The sequence below is a fragment of the Rana temporaria genome, chromosome 2 (assembly GCF_905171775.1).
Source record: "Rana temporaria chromosome 2, aRanTem1.1, whole genome shotgun sequence".
NCBI classification, from domain to species: domain Eukaryota; kingdom Metazoa; phylum Chordata; class Amphibia; order Anura; family Ranidae; genus Rana; species Rana temporaria.
Window position 1 is genome coordinate 232,364,467 of NC_053490.1, and position 21,871 is coordinate 232,386,337.

The 21,871-nt window shown below is 43.2% G+C and overlaps 1 protein-coding gene and 1 long non-coding RNA gene across 2 annotated transcripts in view; one reads left to right on the top strand and one right to left on the bottom strand.

The window, feature by feature from the left end:
* Window positions 1-21,871, top strand: part of ZPLD1 (zona pellucida like domain containing 1) — a 103,157-nt gene that overhangs the window by 53,223 nt on the left and 28,063 nt on the right. Inside the window, exon 8 of the mRNA XM_040336624.1 lies at window positions 6,075-6,183. Within this exon, the coding sequence (XP_040192558.1) occupies window positions 6,075-6,183 (109 nt within the window). The remainder of the gene's footprint in view (window positions 1-6,074; window positions 6,184-21,871) is intronic.
* The window catches only part of LOC120926557, a 54,108-nt gene that overhangs the window by 4,100 nt on the left and 28,137 nt on the right, over window positions 1-21,871 (bottom strand). The gene's annotated exons all lie outside the window — the stretch shown is intronic.

The following is a 21,871-nucleotide window of genomic DNA, read 5'->3' on the forward strand; positions in this document are numbered from 1 at the left end:
CCACTTTTATTTTCACCATTTTAATTCATTGCAGACTTATTAGCTTGCCATTCTTTTGACTATGCCAAGCTATAGTGAAATTAAATGCAATTTAATGTGATAAATATAAAGCTTATGCATGTAATTTGATTTGGGGGAAAAAAAAAGTAAAAAAATAAAATATTCATCAACCCACTAAAAATTAAAAACGATGCCAGTTTGTAGAATGCAATTAAAAATTATTTAATACAGGATATTGCTCAGAAAAAGAGAGCAGGAATATTACTGGCGGCAACCAATTGTCAAGTGCAGGTCACAAGCTAAAATCATTCATGCTAATGTTATTTACAGTACCTGTCGCCGAAAATGTGTTTCCAGCACAACGGCATCGCGCTGATTCGCGGCGACATGGTGCCGACATCTCGCTGGAATAGAAAAAGCACATTCCAGCTAGTGCTAAAAATAAAAAAACGGCATGCGTTTCCCCCCCCAGGGGCATACCAGGCCCTTAGGTCTGGATTATAAGGAGAACCCCCTACGCCGAAAAAACAGCGTGGGGGTTCCCCCGCAGTCCATACCAGACCCGTATCCAAGCACCCCGCCCAGCCAAGGAGTGGGGATGAGTGAGCGCCCCCCCTGAGCCGTACCAGGCTGCATGCCCTCAACATGGGGGGATTGGGTGCTCTGGGGGGCGCCCTCTATGGCCCCCCCACCCCATGTTGATAAGGACAGGGCCTCTTCCCGACAACCCTGGCCGTTGGTTGTCGAGGTCTGCGGGCGGGGGGCTTATCGGAATCTGGGGGCCCCCAGATACCGGCCCCCCACCCTAGGTGAATGAATATGGGGTACATCATACCCCTACCCATTCACCTGGAGGAAAAATGTAAAGAAAATAAACACACAACACAGGGTTTTAAAATAATTTTTTTGTCAGCTCCGGGGTCTTCTCCACTCTCCGGGGGGTCTTCTTCCATCTTCTTCGCTGTCATCTCGGCGCTCCCCGATTCTTCTCCCGCTCGCTCTCCGGTGCCTTCTTCGGGGCTGGCCACCACTATCTTCTTTGTAGCTCTCTTACTAGCGGCGGCGCAGCCCGCTCTTCTTTGCCGTCTTCTGCCTTCTTTTCTTCCAATGTTGACACAACGCTTCCTCCGGCTGTAATGCCGGGTGCGCGGCTCGCACCGATTTATATAGGCCTCTTATGACGTCACAGTCCCATCATGCTCCGGGACCCACGGAGCATGATGGGACTGACGTCATAAGAGGCATATATAAATCGGTGCGAGCCGCGCACCTGGCATTACAGCGAAAGGAAGCGTCACGTCAACATTAGAAGAAAAGAAGAAGGCAGAAGACGGCAAAGAAGAGTGGGCTGCGCCGCCGCTAGTAAGAGAGCTACAAAGAAGAGAGAGAGTGGAGAGTGGAGAAGACCCCCCCCGGAGAGCGGAGAAGACCCCCGGAGCTGACTAATAAATTATTTTAAAACCCTGTGTTGTGTATTTATTTTCTTTACACTTTTCCTCCAGGTGAATGGGTTGGGGTGTGATGTACCCCATATTCATTCACCTAGGGTGGGGGGCCGGTATCTGGGGGCCCCCTTTTTAAAGGGGCTCCCAGATTCCGATAAGCCCCCCGCCCGCAGACCCCGAAACCAACGGCCAGGGTTGTCGGGAAGAGGCCCTGTCCTTAACATGGGGACAGGGTACTTTGGGGTGGGGGGGCCGCAGGGTGCCCCCGGCCTCAGAGCACCCAACTTCCCCATGTTGAGGGCATGCGGCCTGGTACGGCTCAGGAGGGGTGGGAGCGCTCGCTCGTCCCCACTCCTTTCCTAACCGACCGGGCAGGGTGCTTGGATACAGGTCTGGTATGGATTGTGGGGGAAACCCCACGCCGTTTTTTCAGGGGCTCCTTACAATCCATACCAGACCTAAGGGCCTGGTATGCCCCTGGGGGAAACCCATGCCGTTTTTTCTTTCAAATTTGGCGTGGAGTTCCCCCTCATGATTCATACCAAACGCCGCGGCTAGAATTGGTGGGAATCCAAGTCGGATCCCCGTTGCTTCTATGACAGCTTTTTCCCATTGCGGCGAGCTGGCTCCCGCGACGGGGCTCGTAGGTGGTCAATCTCGCCGAGAAAGGGAGCGAGATTGACACAATATCGCGGTCACCTACTGTATGTTTCTCAAGAACTTAAAGGGGTTGTAAAGGTAAACTACACACAGTAATGCAAGACTTTCTCCCTGGTGTGGAGAAAGCCTCTTGAGGGGGAGGGGGCGAGCAGGAAAGTCAGGACACTCTCTACTTTGCAGATAGAGAATGAAGCTGTGTGTTAGTGGGCGTCCTGACACTCCTGCTTGCCCCCTCCCCCCTCAAGAGGCTTTCTCCACACCAAGGAGAAAGCCTTGCATTACTGTGTGGAGTTACAGACAGAAGAACAGGAAGTGAGGATTTCTAAGAAGAAATAAGGACATTTAAAAGCAAAATCGAAGGATGAGGTAAGTGAAGGAGGACTGCACTAAGGTAAAGGAAGCTATTTAGGGAAAGCATTTTTTACCTTTACAACCCCTTTAAGCATTTTCTAATAGGACTGTTTTGCAATAACGGACAATGTGTTTAAGCAGTAACTGTTTTTCACACAATCCTCTCACCATGAAAAAGATCCAGATATCATTCATGCTTAAATGGTTAATAGGCCAGTTGTAGTAAAAGTAAGCTTCTGCAGAAATTATAGTAATGAAGCTCTATTAAATAGAAATTGGTTCTATTAAAAAAATGTGAAGCAAGCAAATTAATACATAACTTTAACCCTCAAAGCAGGGAATGTTATATTGCCTTGGTGTGCAGATTTGACCACATATCTGACAATTTGTCTTGTACAGTACAATACAGCTGTCAGTTTAGCATGAATCTAGTGGATGGAGGCTTGAAATACATACAGTATGTATTATCTCCTGGATACATGCAACATGATATCACTAATTATAATAGGGGGGAGAATGGTTTGGTGTATTGGTAAGGAGTATCCATATTTTTGATAAGTGTTTCTGATATTTGAGTGTGCATATGTTCTTTTTGTTCTTTAAAGTATATTATTTAAGGGAGCGCACATAACTAATGTTAGCGATTATTTAGTTTAAAAATAGGGGATGTGGCAAATGCAATTTTATTTATTGTTTGGGCAAATATATAATTACAGTATATTTTATCTATATTCTGCTTCCTCCCATTTCTTTCCCTGGTGTCTTGTGGACAGTGAACTGGTGCAATTTTTAATAATTTTTAACCACTTTTGATTTACTGGGAATATATAGGTGGATTCAGAAAGACTTAGGCCGGCGTATCGGTAGATACACCGGCCTAAGTCTGAATATGCGGCGACGCAAATTTAAGCGTATTCTGGTAACCAGATACGCTTAAATTAGGCTAAGATATGAGCGGCGTAAGTGTCTTAAAGTGTAATTTTTAGGCTGGCCGCTAGGTGGCGCTTCCATTGCATTCGGCGTAGAATATGTAAATGACTAGATACGCCGATTCACGAACGTACGCCCGGCCGACGCAGTACAGATACGCCGTTTACGTAAGGCATTTTTAGGCGTAAAGTTATTCCATCAAATAGCTGGACTAGTAATGTTAAGTATGGCCGTCGTTCCCGCGTCGAAATTTGAAAATTTTATGTTGTTTGCGCAAGTCGTCCGTGAATAGGGCTGGACGTAATTTACGTCCACGTCGAAACCAATACGTCTGTGCGGCGTACTTTGCCGCAATGCACACTGGGATATGGACACAGACGGCGCATGCGCCGTTCGTAAAAAACATCAATCACGTCAGGTCACAGTTTTTTTTTTTTTTTTTAAGTGTATTTTTTTGTGCGTGTATTTGAGAGAGGAGACGGACTGCAGGAGTTGGGAGTAGGCAGGCCTCTCCCAGAGGCAATCTGCCACCTTTCTCCATGCCCCGGGTGGCAATGGCGGGTGCGTGAGGGGGTCCTCCCACACAGCCCGCCCTACCTGCTCCGCTTTGAAGCCCAACGGGGCAGAGGGACTCCCTATAAGCCCTACTAGCCCGCTCAACCAGCCCCCTTAGTCCCTCGCCTCTCTTTTTAGAGACCGCGTGGTCAAAGTGAGTGCATGTTAACCCAATTTCGAGTGCGTGTAAGTGTGGTGGTTTTTGTGGGAGGCTAAGCGCAGGCTTACCTCGCATAGCACACCCACCGGGAGCCGGGCTGAGACCACCAAACTCAATTCACATGTAGCCGAGACCGAGATCCGAACCCCTGGCTGCAGAGGTGAATGGCTTGTCAGCGCAGTGCCAATCGCGTTGAGCCACCACAGCTCCCCACGTCAGGTCAAAAAACACCCCCCCCCACATCCTCATTTGAATTAGGCGCACTTACGCTGGCCCCATTTACGCTACACTGCCGTAACTTAGCAGACAAGTACTTTGTGAATACAGTACTTGCCTTGCGTAGTGTAAATACGATACGCTACGCCGCCACAACAATGCGCCCGCCTACCTGAATCCAGCTAATAGTGTACAAGCCCAAGAAACTAACTAATCTATCATCCATGAGTTTGATCCACTAGATTGAAGTTGGTTGTTAAGTTGAAACTGGTCTTGAATTGAATGCTCCTTTGGATGAGCAAAATACAAAATTCAACTGAAGTTTTTTGTTTGATCGGGGTAATTTCAATTCCACTCTTTGTGGTTAATTAAAACCAGCAGGTTATGTCTTGTATTGTTTTGTGATTTCCACAAAAGAGAATCAAAACTTTTATCATTTAAACAAATCACTATTGTCAGCTTTAGACAGGACCTGTCTTTAACCACTCCCTGTCTGTAGGACGTCCTGGACTTTGAGTGGAGATATCTGAATGATGCCTGCAGCTGCAAGCATCATTTAGATATTTTTTTTCCAGCAGGTAAAAGTCATCATAGCGGCTGTTTACAGGAGGTGAGATCCCTGCCCTCGCCACCCTCCAGTGATTCTCCTTTTTTGCCTGTGTGATCGAGGAGCCGGAGAATGAATCAGTCAGCGGCCTAGGTTTACCTTAGAGCTGGCTGTGAACCAGATAGTTTCCGGCCATCTCTATGACACTTAGAGGCTGGAAGCGACACCATGATGTCACTTCTGGTGCCGGCAGATGTAAACACTGCAGTTTTTTTGCTAGGAAACTTTTTTTATCTCAGGCTTTCCAGCATAGATAAAGAGGACCTGTCATGCCCTATTCTTATTACAAGGTATGTTTGCATTCCTTGTAATAGGAATAAAAGTGATCAAATTTTTTTTAAGGGAAAGTGTAAACATTTTTTAAATAAATAAAATAAACAGTAGAAAAAAAGTTAAAATGCCCCCATCCCCTCGTGAGTGCAAGCAAAAGTAAACATAAGTCGTGCCCACATATGTAAATTATGTTCAAACCACACATGTGAGGTATCGCCACAAACAGAGTGAGAGCAATGATTCTATCACAAGACCTCCTCTGTAACTCTAAACTGGTAACCTGTAAAAAAACATTAAAACGTAGCCTATGGAGATTTTTAATCATTGCAGTTTGGTGCCAGTCTATGAGTGGGCGCAATTTTAAAACGTGACATTTTAGGTATCTATTTACTCAGAGTAACATCTTTCACATTAAACAAAAAAAAAATCGGGCTAACTTTAGTGTTTTTTGTAATTCATGAAAGTGATTATTTTTCCTAAAAAATTGTGTTTGAAAAATTGCTGCGCAAATGGCGTGCAACATAAAAAAATCGCAACTACCACCATTTTATTCCCTATGGTCTCTGCTAATATATATATATAAAAATGATTTTTACATTTAGAAGAGGAATGCCAAAATTGGCCTGGTATGGAAGTGGTTAATTTGTATTTAAATTAAAACTTTAAATAAGGTAATCTCACTTTAATACATTACCTCGAAATATATATATATATATATATATATATATATATATATATTTTAACTTGGGTAACGGTCCTTTATTATATTCATAGTCATATTGATTGCTATTTCGAAACAGCAAGACAAAAATCCCTTCTGTAAAAATTTTCAGAAGAAAATGTGATGTTAATGGTGTATGCTATTTAACCCCCACAGAGCTGCCATAACAGAGAAAGGCGAGATGTACATACAAAGACTACATTAGCACCCCAGGGTCTCTCTGGAAATGCTGTTGTATCTGCTGGGCCAATCATCACAACAAGTGGTAATACATTTTGTCATTCCTTCAAATTAAAATGTTTTCATTCAACCAGTAAGTCTATCTATCTGTCTCTCTTGCTAGTTATACATTATCTCTTTCCTTCCAATCAAGCTCAGATTTGTGAAAAAAATTAAGGTGGAGACAGACTGCTGTATATTTTAACATCTTATCAGCTTTTGGGAACAATGTAATCAAATGCAAATTATTATTTTTTTTACTGTATATGAGGTCAAAGTATATCAGGTCATGTATCCAAATAACAAAAATGACAATACAAGCACAGAAAAGCACATGTTTTTTTCCCCAGACGTGACAAATACGAATGGTAGGTAATCTAATTGCATGGTTGTTACACGTTTATTACACTGGGTTTCTATTATGTGATAATACAGTATTGTTCTATAGGCTTCCATTTACCTTTAAACCTATGTCCTCACCACCTGACCTAAAGACACTGTTGTCACAGGACAAAAACTGGCCACAAACCATTGCAAAAACTCTCAAAAAGTCTGTTTCTGACTAGAGTTACAGTTTAAAAAAATAATCTGAATAAAATTGACGTCAGATCTGAAGGAGTCACTTTAATAGAGCTCTGTGTGTCCATGGGTCCCAGACACCCATGCTCTCTGTATATTTATTGTAAGCTGTACAAGTCTATTAAAGTGATAGTACAATTTTTTTATTTTTATAAAATAACAAATATAAAACAGTGTCTGAAAAACTAAGATATTCATGTTCAACATGGCGCTGTACTTAAAAACAGCAATATCTCATAAATGTAGTCAATCTATACAATATAATGAACAAATTAAAAATAAACAAAGAAAGCAATAAAGACTGGTAATAGACAATAATTCACCCATATAAAGTTTTACAAAGAGGATGTTAAGTACCGGTAGTTTAGCTGACTAAATGTCAGTGTATAAAAAGAGCTTAAATGCAAGAAATTTCCAATAAAATATCAAGTAAGTCTGTGTGGGGTTAAGTTTCATGTGATAATGCATGAAAGAAAATAAAGTATTAGTATAAAGTTTATGTAAAGCCCAGGTGAATTACATTTTTCTACTAAAGCATCATGTATATTTGAAAAGCAAAAGGAGTCTGAGCTAGCCAGAGCTATATTATATATACACATACACATTTACCTGTATATATACAGTATCAGATAAAATGCTAAAATATCTCCATAAAGAGCGAATATGGCTGATACATTGTAAATAACTAACACGGAAACGTAGGGCTTCCTTTTCCGACAATGGCAACTTACAATTAAAAATGTCAGGAACCCCAAAAGGGGTCACAACAACAAAAGAAGAAAGGCAAGAGGCAAGAAATGCCATCTGTGTAGCCCAAATGCTTTTTCTCAGGTTTCAAACGTTTTGAACTTTTCTGATCGACTTATATAACAAGAAGCACTGAATGTCCTATCTCGTGGACTTAATTTTGCACCAACCACCAATTTGACCTTTTTTCCACTTTAATCAATGTTCACAATCTTGCTTGTGGCATTACATTAGAAAAAAAAATGTTGAACAGTGATTCAATATCATTTTTATCCCACACCTTTTCTTTCCACTGTCTACTTCCACTTACAGAGCTTGATTTTCAAGATTTGTGCAGTTTTCAAGATATGATGTAGTAGAGCTGCACGATTAATCATTAAAAAATTGCGATCTTGACTTAACACCCGTCACGATCTTAATCCAGCATTTCCACGATTCATGCAAGTGCAGAGCAGTTCTCTGCTCAGAGCTGTTAAAAAAATAAATACAAATAAAGCCAGCAAAGTTTATAGCGCAACTTCTTTTCCCCCTTTTTCTATTTATATTGTGTATGTATGACACTCTGTTGTTGCAGCTTTGTTAGTAATTTTTTGATTGTTCTCTAGCGCGGTAACTCCTTTTTTTATTTCCATATTAAAGTTTATCACAACATTGCTCAGCGCAGAGAGATGAAAATAATCATTGCATCATTTGGTTCTTTTAGAGCAAAGGGATGTACTTCATTCTGTAAATGAGGTCAGTTTAATCACTTAATGACTAAGCTTTTTTCTGACACTTATTGCTTACAATTTAAAATCAGTATTTTTTGCTAGAAAATTACTTCAAACCCCCAAACATATATAGTTTTTCCAACTTCATCAATAAAAACGATGTTGCCCACACACCATCTTTTTAAAAAAATGATGAACAAAGCGCGGTGACGTACAACACATACAACGGCACTCTAAAGGGGAAGTTCTATTCACCTTTGGGCTGCTTTAGCTAATTCCTTGTTAGTAAAAGACGATTTGCGCTTTTTTGTCTGTTACAGCGTGATGAATGTGCTTACTCCATTATGAACGGTAGTTTTACCAGAACGAGCGCTCCCATCTCATAACTTGCTTTTGAGCATGCGCGGGTTTAAAACGTTGTTTTAGCCCACACACGATCATTATTTACTACCTGAAAAACAACATTTTTTAAAACAACGTTAAAAAATGCAGCATGTTCGAATTTTTTTTTGTCGTTTTTCAGAAACTGAAAAACGATGTGCAGCCCACACACGATCATTTTAAATGACGTTTTTAAAAAGACTTTTTTTTCATGTCGAAAAATGTCCTTCCTTTGAAGTAGAGGATGAAGATTTCAGATCTCAGTGGGCTGGCATTTTGAAGGAAGCCTTCAAAGGACGGATGAGACTCTTAATCAGGATTGAAGAAGCACACATGGACACTTTTGAGAACAGAAATCAGTCAAAGACAACAGGATCTGGACAGGTTTTGTCATTTACCGGACTTTAGATTAAATGAAGAACATCTAAAAAATGGCATTGACACACTTGAAGAGGAGATCACGAAGATCTAAACTCCAGAGTGATAAATCAGGTTACAATAATTCCCTTTACACATGATCGGAATTTCTGATGGGATAAAATCCGATGGAATTTTCCATCGGAATTCTGTTCAAGCTGTCTTGCATATACACACTGTCAGACAAAATTCCGACCATCCAAAACGCAGTGACATAAAACACTACAACGAGCCGAGAAAAATTAAGTTCAATGCTTCGGAGTTCCACACAGACAATTGGAATTTCCGATAGGAAAAAAATAAAACATGTTCTATTTCTAAACTCTGACGGAAAAAAAAATCCAATGGCCCACACACGGTCAGAATATCCGATAGGAAAAAATTCCGTCTGACTTTTTTCATTGGAAATTCCGATCGTGTGTACAAGCATGAGGGATTAGTTAAACTAACATTTTAAGAGAACAAGATCTGGGGGATTAACCACTTCAGACCCGGACCAATATGCAGGTAAAGGACCAGGCCCCTTTTTGCGATTCGGCACTGCGTCGCTTTAACTGATAATTGCGCAGTCGTGCGACGTTGCTCCCAAACAAAATTGGCGTCCTTATTTTCCCACAAATAGATCTTTCTTTTGGTGGTATTTGATCACCTCTGCGTTTTATTTTTTGCGCTATAAACAAAAATAGAGCGACAATTTTGAAAAAAATGCAATATTTTTTACTTTTTGCTATAATAAATATCCCCCAAAAATATATAAAAAAACATTTTTTTTCCTCAGTTTAGGTTGATACGTATTCTTCTACATATTTTTGGTAAAAAAAAAAAAATCGCAATGAGCGTTTATCGATTGGTTTGCGCAAAATTTATAGCGTTTACAAAATAGGGGATAGTTTTATTGCATTTTTATTAATAATTTATTTTTAATAAATTAATAATTTATTTTTTACTACTAATGGCGGCAATCAGTGATTTTGTTTATGACTGCGACATTATAGCGGACACATCGGACAATTTTGACACATTTTTGGGACCATTGTCATTGTCACAGCAAAAACTGCTATAAAAATGCATTGTTTACTGTGAAAATGCCAATTGCAGTTTGGGAGTTAACCACTAAGGGCCGCTGAGGGGGTTAAGTGTGACCTCATATGTGTTTCTAACTGTAGGGGGGTGGGGCTGGATGTGTGATGTCATTGATCGCCTTTCCCTATATCAGGGAACAGACGATCAATGACAGCGCCACTGTCACACACCTCTCCCCGTTCTTCAGCTCCAGGGACCGATCGCGGGACTCCTGCGGCGATCTGGTCCGCGGGTCCCACGGCTGTGGAGCTTCGGACCGGGTCGCGGGCGCGCGCCCACGGCTGGGCATTAAACAATCACGTACAGGTACGCGATTGCGCCCAGCCGTGCCATTCTGCCGACATATATCGGCGTTAGGCGGTCCTTAAGTGGTTAAAACATTATATATATATATATATATATATATATATATATATATATATATATATATATATATATATATATATATATATATATATACATATATATACACACACACACACACACACACACTAAAATATCTCCAAGAAAGCAATTGTGGCTGATACATTGTACATTGTCCAGGGGTAAACAAGACTGACAGTACGTGTGTATACAAAACCTACTTAAAAAAAAAACACACTCTTACATGCACCCAGCTGCCATTCTCCTCACACTACTAAAGCAATCCCAAGGGGACCGCTTATCAAAGTCAGACGAAATTGTTCAAGTTTGACTGATTTTGATAGGGAGTCTGCCTCACTGGAACAGCTTTAGGGTGGCCACACCATGGTGCCATGGCCTACCTGGCCGGGGCATGCGTGCCACGCGGTATTCCTGGTTCCAGGGCCATGCTGACCCGGAGCATGTGAACAGCGACGGGTTCCCACTTTGAGGATCCCAAGCTGTACTGCTGTTCGGTGTCTGAGGAGCGCCATTGAGAGGCTGGCGGTCCAAGAGGGCCTGGACAAACCACCGGGGATCCAGGTAGCCGGACACCGAGGGATTGATCACCTGTAGGTGGGTACCTGGGCGACAAGTTGAAGGAGATCCAGATGTAACTCATTTAAGGAGGCATATCTCCAAGGATCAAACCCAGAGGGGACCTGTGGCAGAGGTATCTTTCTGAGGCTCATTGAGAGGGGTCTGTTGCAGAGACTTTCTCTCAAGTTCAAGTTCACCAAGGAGGGTCTGTGGCAGAGACTTTATCCTACAATTGTCCGAGTGATACTCCAGCTGCTAGGTCAGTGAGAGAGGCCTGTCCGTGTACAATAAACCCATTCCGGCGGGAGTGGTGCTAAGAAGTGTTACGTTTGGGAGCCGGACTGTTTCCTATCACTACGCCTGAATCTGCTATTCTCCTATCTTCTTCAGCTTTACTTTCCTCACCACAAGTTTACTGTTTTTACCCAGCTGTGTAATAAAGAGCACAGCAAAGAGCACCTGTCTGGACATTCCTTTACTTCTACTACATTCAATACGCATCATTCACCCCTAGGAATTTCGGAGGAGCCACGAGGTAACACGCCACCCAAAAATCCAGCAGCTCCACTGGGGGTAATGCACAATTTATATTGCTTTTTTTTATTGAGCTGCCAGAGGGGAAGCCCATTGAAAGATGACTCATCGTTTGTTAAGGACATAGCAGCCGACTCCTTAAAAGGATAGTTCACCTTTACCACAAGACTGCCTATGCAGATAAGGGGCATCTATAGATATATAAAAACCTATGCAGCTGTGACTAAAATTGCATAATGCCCTTGCTATAGGTGTATATAAAACCTGACTGGAGTTCTCCCAGGAGTTTCTAGTTACTCTCAGTACATTGTCAAGTGAGGCCTAGTCATCCTCCACCATCACAAGAGTGAGATCTCAAATGCTGGGCTCAGAGCTACTGCATCATGGGAGAGAAAGAGTATGATTAGTAGGGTGGCCACATTTCCAAAGTGCCATTCAGGGACACACCCCCTCTCTCCCCCTTCTATCCATTTACAGGGATGGAGGCCTATGGTAGTTTATCATATGCCCCATGTAAAGTCCCAACCTTATCCCCTTTTTTTTTTTACATTATCCAGGAAAGGAGTTGTGTTTCAGGAGAGGAATAAAGTGCCTCCACAGATTTACCAATGACAGTTAATTATGCTTTGTCATTTTTTGACTAGCTGACCCAAGTTGATGTGGTCCGCTTTTGGGTTGGTGGTGTTTTGGTTTGGTAGGCATGATTAGTTCCACTCTTGTATTTTTTTTCCATTGCTCTTTTTTGCTAGACCCGCTATAGGTAGGGGCATGGTCAGGTGATCACCTGCCCCTTATCTATTGATTAGCACTCCTGTGCTCCTACTGAGGAGACTTTAAAATTAATAGTTAGGACTGCAGTACACAGATAGCTAGATTCACATAGAGTTAGGTCGGCGTATCAGTAGATACGCCAACCTAACTCGGAATCTGCGCCGACCTAAGTTTAAGTGTATTCTTAAACATAGATACACTTAAACCTATCTATGGTACGACAGCTTGCGCTGTCCTATCTTAGGGTGCAATATTTAGGCTGGCCGCTAGGTGGTGCTTCCATTGCGGTCGGCGTCGAATATGTAAATCACTAGATACACCTATTCACGAACGTACACCCGGCCGACGCAGTACAGATACGCCGTTTACGTAACGCTTTATCAGGCCTAAAGTTATTCCATCAAATAGTTGGAATAGTAATGTTAAAGTATGGCCGCCGTTCCCGCTTTGAAATTCGAAAATTTTACGTCGTTTGCGTAAGTCGTCCGTGAATAGGGATTTACGTCATTTATGTCCACGTCGAAATCAATAGGCCCGTGCGTCGTACGTTGCCACAATGCACACTGGAAAATGTAGGCGGACGGCGCATGCGCCGTTCCAAAAAAACTTCAATCACGTCAGGTCAAACAAAATTATCATAAAACACGCCCCTCTCAGGCTATTTTGAATTAGGCGCGCTTGCGCCCGCCACATTTACGCTACGCCGCCATAAGTTAGGAGGCAAGTACTTTGAGAATACAGTACTTGCCTCTCTGACTTAAGGCGACGTAGCGTAAATACGATACGCTCTGCCGCCTTAAAGTTGCGCGCCCCTACCTGAATCTAGCCAAGAGTGCCTTGACGGGGCCTGCAGCTTACACAGGTATTTGCAAATGCGTGCAACTAAACCTCTGTTTTTAATGCATACAGCTAGACAGGTTAATTTGGTTTGTTGCTTTTTTGGTTGGTAACTTTGAGCCTGGTTATTATGGAAAAAAATGTATTCTTTAAACATATTTAATTGCATATTGCTAAAAACGCATCTCATTTAAAGTCCTAAAACCTCCCCCCCTATCCCCTCTCTCACCTTCCCCCAAAAAAGGTGAGGGGGGGCAGGAGGAAATGTCGTTTGAGGGTTGATGGGGAATTTGGCAACGGGTTGCTTGGTGAACATGCCACTTGCTACCAGATGCAGTGCCGCTTGCCACCCATAGTCTGCCACCAGATGCAGTGCCGCTTGCCACCCATAGCCTGCCACCAGAGGCAGTGCCTCTTGCCATCCATAGCCTGCCACCAGATGCAGTGCCTCTTGCCACCCATAGCCTGCCACCAGATGCAGTGCCTCTTGCCACCCATAGCCTGCCACCAGATGCAGTGCCGCTTGCCACCCATAGCCTGCCACCAGATGCAGTGCCACTGTCACTCCCTCTGCATGAGCCGCGTGCATAGAAGGAAAGGAGTGGAGTCACTATCTGGAGAGTAAAGATCACACCAGTCCCTGCTGCTTACTGCTGGGTGCCGGAGAAGGAGGTTCCAACGGTATTATTCATCTTTAGCCAGAGCTGCACAGTTTTAATCTATAAACACCCCTCACCTGCATAGGCAGGGTTTTTAACAACCAGCCATTCACTGTGCCCTTTTGCCAGATTGGGGCTTAGAATCTACTGTGCAGCATGCAGTACATTGCAGGGTGCTCAGCGGGGCACATTCAGGTGTTTGCCAAATGGGCGAACAGGCAATGTTCGGACCAAACTTTTGTTCGGCCTTAACTGTTAGACCATCTCTACTAAACACCCCCCATCCTATATAGTAATGACAGTTATAGGGTGGCATTAGGTTGTGGCTTTAGGTATATGGCCAGGAAGGCACACACCAAAGGTAACATGGTGTCCCCCAGTCTTTACGTATCAAATCCACCAATACACATGGTATGGATAAGTGTGGAGCTGCAAGTTGTTCATGTTTTTTCCATCTGGGTTATCCCCATACTGTCACTTCATGCTCCAACGGCTTTTCTCCAACTATTGCACAATTGGTAAACTACCACACTAAGTTTTCTTATATATGTGGTCATGTGTACTAAGTGCAATATTCAATACGTGGGCAGAGTATTGAGTGATATGAGGGATCACCTTTAATTATTAATTTGCAGATGACTCAGATTTTCACATAATTTCATGTTTTCTCAAAAAAAAAAATTCATTTGTTTTTAAGGATGAGCCGAACACCCCCCGTTCGGTTCGCACCATAACTTGCAAACGGGCAAAAAATCGGTTTAAACACGCGAACACCGTTAAAGTCTATGGGACAGGAACATGAAAAAAAGACAATTTTAAAGGCTTATATGCATGGTATTGTCATAAAAGGGGCTTGGGGACCTGGATCCTGCCCCAGGGGACATGTATCAATGCAAAAAAAAAGTTTTAAAAACAGCAGTTTTTTTCGATTTTAATAATGCTTAAAAGTGAAACAATAAAAGTGAAATATTCCTTTAAATGTTGTACCTGGTGGGGTGTCTATAGTATGCCTGTAAAGTGGCAAATTTTTCCAGTGTTTAGAACAGTCCATGCAGCAAAATGACATTTCTAAAGGGAAAAAGTTATTTAAAATTACTTGCGCTATAATGAATTGTCGGGCCCTGCAATACAGATAAAAGAATTTGAAAAAAACAGCATGGGTTCCACCCAGTCCATTACCAGGCCCATTGGGTCTGGTATAAATATTAAGGGGAGCCCCGAACCAAAAAAAATTAATTGCATAGGGGTCCCCCAGAATTCCATACCAGGCCCTTATCCAAGCACGCAAACTGGCAGGCCGCAGGAAAAGAGGGGAGATGAGAGCGCCCGCCCCTCCTGAACCGTACGAGGCCACATGCCCTCAACATGGGTTGGTGCCTCGGAGTCACCCCCAAAGCACCTTGTCCCCATGTTGATGGGGACAAGGGCCTCATCCCCACAACCCTTTGCTTGGTGGTTGTGGGGGTCTGTGGGCTTATTGGAATCTGGATGCCCCCTTTAACAAGGGGACTCCCAGATCCCGCCCCGCATGGGAATTGGTAACGAATACATTGTACCCCTACCATTACACCCAAAAAAGTTTCAAAAATGTTAAAAAATACAAGAGCCAGCTTGGGACAAGTCCTTTATTAATATAATAAAATCTAATTAAATTCCAGTGAAGTAATCCATCTCGGGACAATATCGAGAAAAAAAAGAAAGAAAAAAAATAACAGTACCGCTGTTATATAGCTGTGGGCGGGGCCACCCGATGAAGTTTATGGGTGACCCACCCCCTCTGATGCCACGGAAAACACAGCGGGACCATCCGGTGATTATACGGGTGACCCTGCCCCCTCTGACGCCACAGGAATCCCCCTGGCAGAGGGGATGGGGTCACCAGTAAACATTAGGTGGCCCCACCCACAGCTATACAACAGCTGTCAAGGTGGGGGTAGCATCACTTGGCGGTGGAACGGTTCTTTTTTTTCCCTCGATATCGTCCCGAGATGGATTACATAGTTGGAATTTATTTTTATTTTTTTAATAAAAGACTTGTCCCAAGCTGGCTCTTTTTTGCATTGACACATGTCCAATGGGGCAGGACCTAGGTCCCCAAACACTTTCTATGACAATAATTTGCATATAAGCCTTTAAAATTAGCAATTTTGTTGGGACCCGACAATTCATTACAGCCGCGATCAGTTTTAAATGACTTATTTTCCTTTATAAATGTAATTTGGCTGCAAGGACTGTTCTAAACATGGGAAAATGTTGCCCCTTTACAGGCATACTATAGACACCCCCCCCCCCCCAGGTACGAAATTTAAAGGAATATTTCACTTTTATTGTTTCACTTTAAGCCTTATTAAAATCACTGCTCCCGAAAAAAAAAAAAAGTTTTTAAAACTTGTTTTTGCATTGATACATGTTCCCTGGGGCAGAACCCAGGTCCCCAAACACTTTATGACAATACCGTGCATATAAGCCTTGAACATTAGCTTTTGATTTCTCCCATAGACTTTTAAAGGCTGTTCCGCGGCTTTCGAATTTGCCGCGAACACCGCAAATTGTTCATTATTCAGCGAACAGGCGAACACCCGATGTTCAAGTCGAACTTACGTTCAACTCGAACATTGGGATCATCCCTACTTACTACTAGTCCCATACAGACCTGACATACATTTTCGCCATTGGCAGCCGATGATGCATTTAACCACCCCCCTCTGCTTGGAGTTTCCTTCCCCATGATTAAGCTCTGAGGGGTGGAGCAAAACACATTGGGGAAGTGGCCTTGCTGGAGCCTAGGCTGAGACTACCATTCACCTCACTACAAGTGGGTCTCCATTGAAGTGCAGCTTGTGGGACATACCTTTTTCCAAACTGAATTTTAGAATTGGTTATAGTTATAGCTTTTCATTCACTTTAAACAAGTTACAAGTAACTTTTGAAGCTACAGGTTAAAGATTGTATGATGGTTTATGGATTTAGATCTACTTTAAGAAACAGAACCACAGTCTACAAAAAGCCTGCAGGGCCTATTACAATACAGACAGGAAATTCTATCAATAAATTGCTTTTGCAACTGAGAAACAGTACCATCATATTATCTTACAGTAATGCATATGTTCCTGCTTAGATAATAATGTGATTATATAACAAATACAGATTGTGCTATTTTTTTTCTTCTGAGAGGCACTATGCACTGCTTGCTTTAGCTGCAATTATCTGTCAGCTATGACTCGGGCTGTGATAAAGTAGACATGTTCTTTTTTCAGTTATGAGTGAATCAAAAAATAATAACATTTGCTTGTTCAGACAAATATTAAATGTTTCAAATGTAGCTTTAAACTTTTGATATAGAATGTGGACAAAGTTGGCCTAAAGTCTCTCTATGTAAAAAGTGTGGCGTGCATTTGTATTCAGCCCCCCTGAGTCAATACTTTGTAGAATCACCTTTTACTGCAATTACAGCTGCAAGCAGGGCCATCTTAATAACATCATGGGCCCCTGGGCAAAGTAATGCACTAGGGCATCTACCAGGGAGATGGTGACCCGCGGCACACTATGTGCGTGGTGGCAAGGAGAGAGTGTGGATAAAAAATGCTACATATTGGGTGTGGCTTTTGAGTCTGATTAGAAACAAAAAATACACACAGTGAATTATCTCAAATTAAATTCACCCCCTATACACATTGTCCTCCCACCCCATATACACCGACTCTCTGAATACACTGACTCTTTTTTCCTGTACACACTGCTCCCACTCCTTTTTGAAACTATCTCCCTCCCTGTACATACTGCCCGCCTGTCATAAATTTTAGTGCCCCGAGACGAAGTGACCTATCACGAAACGCGTCGGCGGAGCGAGCGACGTGCTGACGTCATCCCCCTCATCGCTGCTGTTCTCTACACGAGCGGTTCTTCCTGTTAGCGTCCGGCCGGCGCTACAGGCTTGATGCTGGTTTACCATCTGCTAAATGTGAGTTGTTTACCTGCGTGCTTGTTTATTTAAATAAATTACCCCTGATTTTAAGCTATGTGGAGCACTTCTGTCTTTTACATGATCCATGCAATTGAGTCTATATGAGAAGTCTATTATACCGTGGACACACCATTATCTAGCCCCCATTGGAGTGATATGCTGGGTCCGGTCCATTAGGACCTTTATATCTGGTAAGCAGATCTTGGATTACGGTGGTGGATTCACATGCGGTGTGCTGGGACCATAAGCATTCACCATTTGAATTGTGCACGGGTGTTTTTCAACTTCAAGTCTCTATGGACTGTTTTTTCACTTATTGAGATTTACACATAGATTTTGGACTTAATCTAATCGGTTCACCTTGAATCTAATTTTTGTTTTTTGGAATTTTATTGTTTTTGTTTTTTTGTATTGTATTATATATGATCCATCAATCCTCCCTTGAATGGTGATTGATTTCACATCAGATGGATATGGTTCTATATTCACATAATTTCACTCATATGTCTAATTTAAGTGGTTGAGGCCACAATTGCCAATATGCACTATTGCACTTTGATGTATATTATTTTTTTTACAGTGTGTTATTAGTTCACTACTAAGATACGACACACACGTTGGGCTTTATGCCCCTTATATGTTTCTCTCCATTGGGATAACATTTTTGGTTTAGCGCAGTTACTCTTTTTTCCATATTTTCGCCTATCATAAATGCCTCTCCCAGCCCATCAGTGGCTTGTATTTATGTATGATGTTATAGGGTATATGGGGGGGGGGGGCAGAAAGGCACAGTACAGAGGGGTTGGGGGACACAGTAAAGGTGAGGTCAGGCTGATACTGTATAGGGTGCAGTAATGTATAGTGTCAGATTTTGGTAGTATAGGTGGTAAAGTGGGAGGTATGGGTAGTATAGGGTGGTATAGTGGCAGGTTTGGGTAGTATGGGTGGTATAGTGGAAGGTTTGGGTAGTATAGGGTGGTATAGTGAAAGGTTTGGGTAGTATAGGGTGGTATAGTGGAAGGTTTGGGTAATATAGGGTGGTATAGTAAAAGGTTTGGGTAGTATAGGGTGGTATAGTAAAAGGTTTGGGAAGTATAGGGTGGTATAGTGGAAGGTTTGGGTGGTATAGTGGAAGGTTTGGGTGGTATAGTGGAAGGTTTGGGTAGTATAGGGTGATATAATGAAAGGTTTGGGTAGTATAGGGTGGTATAATGGAAGGTTTGTGTAGTATAGGATGGTATAGTGGCAGGGTTGGGTAGTATGGGTGGTATAGTGGAAGGTGGTATAGTAAAAGGTTTGGGTAGTATAGGGTGGTAGAGTGGAAGGTTTGGGTAGTATAGGGCAATATAGTAGCAGGTGTGGGTAGTATAGGGCGGTATAGTGGCAGATGTGGGTAGTAAATACTTGAGTGCATTGGGTCTTATAGCTTTAGGATAATCATCCACACATGACAGCGGGGGCTCTATGACTTTGTCATATTGTACCACATGGCTGTTGGGTGCTGACTTTGTTCATTTATAGCTGTACTGTGTGATACAGATTGTACCCCACACTACATCCACAGCAAAGTCAGCACCAGCCATGTGACACACTGTGACAAAGCCGCAGAGCACCCGCTGTCCTGTATGGATGATTATCCTAAAACTATAAGATATTAGAAGGCACTGTGAGTACTTTGGATGATTCTTTTAGGATATCACAATGGGTGTGACCCCTCACTCACTGTGTGCTGCTCTACCTGCCGCGCTACCCGCCGCCACCGCCGCTCCACTCAAATTCGTTTTACTGCTCCCTCTCTGTCAGCTCTCCCACTTCAGTCCCGCCACCTGAAAGAGCAGAGCAGCCGCAGCACTTTACAGATCACTCCGCCAAACACGGACATCAGGAAAGAAAGATAGCAGTTGGTAGGGTCGGATTAAGAGCATTAAGGGACTGGTGCTGAGGATTTTGGTGGGCCTTTTTATGAAAATAAATAAAATAAAAACACAATTATTATTTTTTTGTTAAAAAATGTAAAAGAGAGAGAGAGAGAAGAGAGGGAGTGAGAAAAAGGGGAATAGAGAGAGGGGGAGAGAGAGGGGAGAGAGAGGGAGACTGGGGGGGGGGGGGGGGCACAGCATAGTATGTTACATGGGGAGGGGTAATAGCAAAGCACATTACATGGTGGGCAAAGCACATCACATTACAAGGTGGGCACAAATCATTCAACGGTGAGCACGGAACAGCACATTGCATGGTTGGCATTGCGCAATACAGCACATTACGTGGTGGGCACAGCACATGACATGGTTGGTACGGCACAACACAGCACATTACATGGTGGGCACAACACAGCACATGCACACAATGAGCACAGCACATTACCTGGTGGGCACTGCACATGACATGGTGGGCACTGCATGACAGCACATTACATGGTGGGCACGACACAGCACATTACATGGTAGGCACTGCATGGCGCAGCACATGACATGGTGGGCGCAACACAGCAAATTACATGGTGGGCACTGCACAGCAATTTACATGGTGGGCACTGCACGACATGGTGGGCACTGCATGGCATAGCACATTACATAGTGGGCAAAGCACATGGCATTGTGGGCAATGCACATTACATGGTAGGAACTGCACAATAGTGGGCACAGCAAATGACAATGGGCACAAGAGAGCACATTACATGGGGGGGGGGGGGGTTGAGCAGCAGTCTCTTCCCTAGCACAATCATTACACCCACCCAGCACAGTTTCTAAACAATCCTCCCTCCCTAATAAGTCTACTAACCTCATCTATTCCCAACAGCATGGCAGATGTCATCCTATCCTGCAGGAGCCCGGGAGGAGGGACATCAGCCCCAGACATCTGCCTGCAGCTCTCAGACACCTAGGATCTGTGTGAGGGGAGCAGATACTGTGATAGGAGACAGGCAAAGGCTGAGACAGGACTCGGCTGCAGTGGCTGGCACTTCTCCTCCATGTGCATGGAGAGCTCCTCTTCGCTTTCTCCAAGACAGCACACAGACAAGCCACTGCCATGGACCTATATTGAGGGAGGGGCTTGGAGCTAAAACTACAATAGCCCTGCAGCCAGGAACTCTAGTCTAGAGCATGCAGCTGTGCACTGACTAGTGTACATCCACCCGAAAATGAAAAAATAGTCCCTCAGCTCCCACCTTCTGGGCCCTGCTATTGAACTGATGGGGCCCAGAAAAATATATAAATTCACCCCCTAAGCAAGGAGGAGTTGTAGTACATGGTTACCAGGGGACAGGAAAGTGCAGGGGCCCCTGGGCAGCTGGGGCCCCTGGTCCGTGCCCAGGTGTGCCCGCTCATTAAGAGGGCCCTGGCTGCAAGTCTTTTTGGTTATGTTTCTACCAACTTTGCACATCTGGAGAGTGAAATTTGTGCCCATTCTTCTTTAAAAAATAGCTCAAGCTCTGTCAGGTTGGATGTGAACAACAATTTTCAAGTCTTACCACAGATTCTCAATTGGATTTAGGTCTGAACTATGACTGGGCCATTCTAATACATGAATATGCTTTGATCTAAACTATTCCATAGTAGCTCTGGCTGTATATTTAGGGTTGTTGTCCTGCTGAAGGTGAACCTAGGCCCCAGTCTCAAGTCTTTTGCAGATTAACGGGTTTTCTTCTAAGATTGCCCTGTATTTGACTCCATCTTCCCATCAAATCTGACCAGCTTCCCTGTCCCTGCTGAATTAAAGCATCCCCACAACATGATGCCACCACCATGTTTCATGGTGGGGATGGTGTGTTCAGTTGTGATGTGCAGTGTTTGTTTTCCTCCACACTAAGGATGAGCCGAACACCCGGTTCGCATCAGAAATGTTCGTGTGAACTTTAGAACCCCGTTAAAGTCTATGGGACTCGAACATTTGAAATCTAAAGTGTTAATTTTAAAGGCTAATATGCAAGTTATTGTCCTGAAAAGTGCAAGGGGACCTGGGTCCTGTCCCAGGAAACATGTATCAATGCAAAAAAAAGTTTTAAAAACGGACGTTTTTTCAGGAGCAGTGAATTTAATAATGCTAAAAGTGAAACAGTAAAAGTGTAATATTACTTTAAATTTCGTACCTAGGGGGGGGTGTAAAGTC